General features: G+C 36.5%; 1 protein-coding gene across 1 annotated transcript in view; it reads left to right on the top strand.

Moving 5' to 3' along the window:
- Positions 1–4,753, top strand: part of LOC107601146 (voltage-dependent L-type calcium channel subunit beta-2-like) — a 25,870-nt gene that overhangs the window by 16,243 nt on the left and 4,874 nt on the right. The window contains exons 7-8 of the mRNA XM_016293202.1: positions 1,883–1,941; positions 2,798–3,023. Coding sequence (XP_016148688.1) covers positions 1,883–1,941; positions 2,798–3,023 — 285 coding nt within the window. The remainder of the gene's footprint in view (positions 1–1,882; positions 1,942–2,797; positions 3,024–4,753) is intronic.

Genomic DNA, 4,753 nt, shown 5'->3' with positions numbered 1-4,753 from the left:
ATATATACACACACACACACACACACACAAAGAAAAACAAGTAGATAGAATAGAAAAAATAGAAAGTTAGTGTTAGTTTTTCTTTTTATAAAAAAAGATAGATAAAGTAGAATTAAAATAGAATAGAGAGTGCTAGAGTTAGAGGGTCAAATAAAAATGGAACAGATGTGTTTTTAGCCGATTCTTGAAAATATTAAGGACTCTGGGATTGCTGGGATTGAGTTGGGCAGGTCATTCCACCAGGAGGGAACAGTTAATGTAGAAGTCTGTGAAAGTGATTTTGTGCCTCTTTAAATTTTTAGAAGAACCTTTCAGTGAACAGTTGTTAAAAGAAACGTTTTTTTTTGTGTGAAGACCATTTTAAAGATCTAAAGAACCTTTTTCCATTGCAAAGAACTTTTTGCGGAATGGAAAGATTCCACGGATGGTTAGGATTCTTCATGGAACCATCATTTCCAATAAAGAACCTTTATTTTTAACAGTTTAGAGATGTTTGTGCTGGTATTTTTCTACCAAATGTGTCACTTCTGGAGGATGGTGTCATTAGGAAACTGCCATCATGAACCAAAGCCACTCAAACCAAAGTAGTGAAAATGTTCATATATATATATATGTATATATAATTTTAATTTCACACCTTGTATTTAAATCATTTTAAGAAAAGCAACTACTATGATTGCCATCTTTAACAAGAGAGTCCAGTCCTGCTCCTGTAGGGCCTCATTCTTGGAGTTACCTGCTTGGAAGTTTCCAGTAATCTTGAGGACCTTGATTAGCTGGTTCAGGTGTGTTTAATAAGGGTTGTAGCTAATTAGAAGAACCTTTCAGTGAACAGTTGTTAAAAGAAACGTTTTTCTTTGTGTGAAGACCATTTTAAAGATCTAAAGAACCTTTTTCCATTGCAAAGAACTTTTTGCGGAATGGAAAGATTCCATGGATGGTTAGGATTCTTCATGGAACCATCATTTCCAATAAAGAACCTTTATTTTTAACAGTTTAGAGATGTTTGTGCTGGTATTTTTCTACCAAATGTGTCACTTCTGGAGGATGGTGTCATTAGGAAACTGCCATCATGAACCAAAGCCACTCAAACCAAAGTAGTGAAAATGTTCATATATATATATATATATAATTTTAATTTCACACCTTGTATTTAAATCATTTTAAGAAAAGCAACTACTATGATTGCCATCTTTAACAAGAGAGTCCAGTCCTGCTCCTGTAGGGCCTCATTCTTGGAGTTACCTGCTTGGAAGTTTCCAGTAATCTTGAGGACCTTGATTAGCTGGTTCAGGTGTGTTTAATAAGGGTTGTAGCTAAAGGACGCTGGCCCTCTAGGAGCAGGACTGGATTTCCCTGATCTTCAAAAATGGCACATTTCATATTTTATCCTAGACATGAGGAGGCTTAAAAATGTACAACATAGTAGGAATGATCGCATGGCCACTACTTAGTAACCACTTCACTGTGTGGGTCTCCCTTCTGACATTTCTCTGTTACACAGCTTCAGATTTGCATTTGTTTGCGTGTGCATGTTTAACCAATACAATTATTGTTTGTGCAATTATAAACCTGGACATTTTGCTAAATATCTAACTGGTTTATAACTTCTGAAGAACTAATGGCAAATGCTGACTGACAAAAAAGATGAGTTGGTAAAGACTGAACTTTCATTTTCGGGTAAACTATCTCTTTAAATGCCATAAATAATTCGGTTTTATGCAGGCACAGCATTTGAGTGCTTATATTTTTGACTAAACATGTTCCCAGTCTTGATTCCTTATTACTTCACAATTACACTTAATTGTAAAGCATTTAGATTTACATTGAAAAATATGGTGAAAACACACCCTGACATGATTCTTTTTTTGTGTGTAAACAGGTAACAGATATGATGCAGAAAGCTCTGTTTGACTTTCTGAAGCACCGCTTTGAGGGGAGGTGAGTCTTTAAGCGGTTCTCTTCCTCCTCGACCCTCCGTTGGGATAGTTTATATATTTGTGTGTGTGTGTGTGTGTAATATGTGGTTTGAAATCCAATTGAAATGCATTTGAGTTTGATATTTTTTCATCTACTACATGTATGTTACGTCATGTACAATGGATGTGGAGATGCTAATTTCGTGTTTTCTTATAGTATCTCCTAGGCATCTCTCACACAATAAAAGATATTTAGTCGATAATAAGCTCATTAGTCGATCGTTAACCAGTAAGATTAGAATAATTTTTCTTTATATGTGCAAATAGCAACAACAGACCATGAGGATTGACACATCGTTGCATCACGCACCTGCAGCGGAGAAAAACAGAAATTAAATCTATAAAAGGAATAGGAAATATATTTCTCTTAACAAAATAAAAAAACTGTGCGACAAGTACCCTCAGGCTACACCAGTGGTCTTCACTATTTTTTTTTCATGGGAGCCGCACTCATAGGGCACAGTCAATCGGAGAGCCACTTTTACCGCAAAGTATCAAAAGTTACATACAGTCATAAATAGCATGTCTTTTTATCTATCTGTCATCCCTGATATGCAATGCAATGCAATACAAAAGGGGCTATCATTCTTAGTCATTTACCAGTCAAATTTGTAACTGAGACAAGATGATTTAAAAAAAAAAAAAAAAAGCAGGATTACCTTAAAGGGATAGTTCACCCAAAAATGAAAATGTGATGTTTATCTGCTTCTGAACTGTCCCCAGGGCATCCAAGATGTAGGTGACTTTGTTTCTTCAGTAGAACACAAACTGAGATTTTTAACTCAAACCGTTGCAGTCTGTCAGTCATATAATGGAAGTGCTTCACACGCTTGTTTGTTCTCTATCCAGGAGCTTTTCGACATCATTCTTGATGAGAATCAGCTGGAAGACGCCTGTGAGCACATGGCTGATTATCTGGAGGCCTACTGGAAATCCACTCACCCTCCCAGCGTCCCTCAGACAAATCCTCTGCTGGAGAAACTCACCACAGTCACTGCAGCTGCAGTCGCCTGCAAGGACTCACTGACTAATCCACAATCAAAGGTGCCTATGAGACTTCAGCCTGCACTTACATTAGCAAACTGAGAAAGCAATAGTAACTGTAATCAATTATTGCTGCTTGCTTGCTAAGATGAGTTTTGCATGGGTAAACACTCACATACAGAAAGCATAGGTATCTAGTTGCAATACTACAGGATATCCTAACAAAGGCTTGAATTAAAGGTTCCTAGTTAAAAAGAAGTGCAGTAGTGTACTTCAAATCTTAAAAGTGTTAAAAAAAACTATACTTGCAGATAACATAAGTCATAAAAAGCCATTTAAGTGTAAAGTGTTAAGTGAAAGACACTTTCATGACTATTTTTTAATTTACTATTTAAGTGGGTCGAAAAAGCAAAGTTCAACTAACTGCATTTGATATAAATTTAAACACATTTTCATTTAATTGCACCCTCATTACTCCTATTACAGATGAGTAGCCTCCGTCATGATGAGTGTGTTTGTGTGAAGGACTGAAGCTCAGTCATGCTTTCATTTGACCAAGTTCAGAATAGTAAACCTAATTTCATGAGGATTTAGCTTAATGGAATAACTCACCCAAAATAAAAACACCGTCATCATTAACTCACCCTCATTAACTCCTTCGTCCATGAATCACAAAAGAAGAATTTTCTCAAGCTGCTGTTTTCCAGACAAATGGAAATTGTTTATATGGGCTACTTTTATGGTACTTCAGAGCTTTTGTGCTTTTTTATCTTGACCGTGCATGTTCATAATGTGCTTTTGTAAAAGAGCAGCAGCAACATTCATTTTTCCATAGAAGAAAGAAAATAATACAGATTTAAAAACTGCATATGGATGAGTATACTGAGGTCGGTTTTGGGTGAACTGTTCCTTGGATAATCTCAGTGTTGTTGACTTTTAGAGTTTTAAATATGGAGTTAATAATTTGAATATGGATTGTTTTAAAGGGATAGTTCACCCCATTATTTACTCACCCTCAAGCCATCCTAGGTCTATATGACTTTCTTCTTTCAGACAAATGCAATCGAAGTTATATTAAAAACTGTCCTGACCCTTTCAAGCTTTATAATGGCAGTGGGCGGGTGTTTCTGTTCAACAGTCCAAAACAAGTCCAATAAAGCGCATCCATCCATAATAAAAAGTGCCTCACACGGCTCCGGGGGTGAATACAACCAACGTCTTCCGCCCGGAACGGCTTCCGTGAACAACATTTAGCGCAAGCTAGAGAAAAGTGATTATTACCTTTTAAATATAGTTTTTTTTTTTTACAAAGACGCATGGATTCGCTACAGGAGGTATTTATTCACCCCCCGGAGCCATGTGAGGCACTTTTTATTATGGATGGATGCGCTTTATTGGACTTGTTATGGACTGTAGAACAGAAACACCCGCCCACTGCCATTATAAAGCTTGAAAGGGTCAGGACAGTTTTTAATATAACTCCGATTGGATTCGTCTGACAGAAGGAAGTCATATAGACCTAGGATGGCTCAAGGGTGAGTAGTAATGGGCTAATTTTCATTTTTGGGTGAACGATCCTTTTAACATTGGAGAGTGATAGTAGATCTATGGAAACTTGCTTCCGCCACTGAATAAAAAAAAGGTAATTGTAACTTTTTAAATTCATTCAGTTGCAGAAAACTGGCTTCCATATACTGTAGATCTGATGTGGTTTGTAGTGATTTGCAATGATTTCAGAGACTTGCGTGTGTGTGTGTGTTAAAAAATGTATGCATTTAGATGTTTACTTT

Source organism: Sinocyclocheilus grahami, unplaced genomic scaffold (genome assembly GCF_001515645.1).
Source record: "Sinocyclocheilus grahami isolate Dianchi unplaced genomic scaffold, SAMN03320097.WGS_v1.1 scaffold300.1, whole genome shotgun sequence".
Classification (NCBI taxonomy): Eukaryota; Metazoa; Chordata; class Actinopteri; order Cypriniformes; family Cyprinidae; genus Sinocyclocheilus; species Sinocyclocheilus grahami.
The sequence above is the reverse complement of the archived record's forward strand: the minus strand, read 5'-3'. Positions and strand labels throughout refer to the sequence as shown.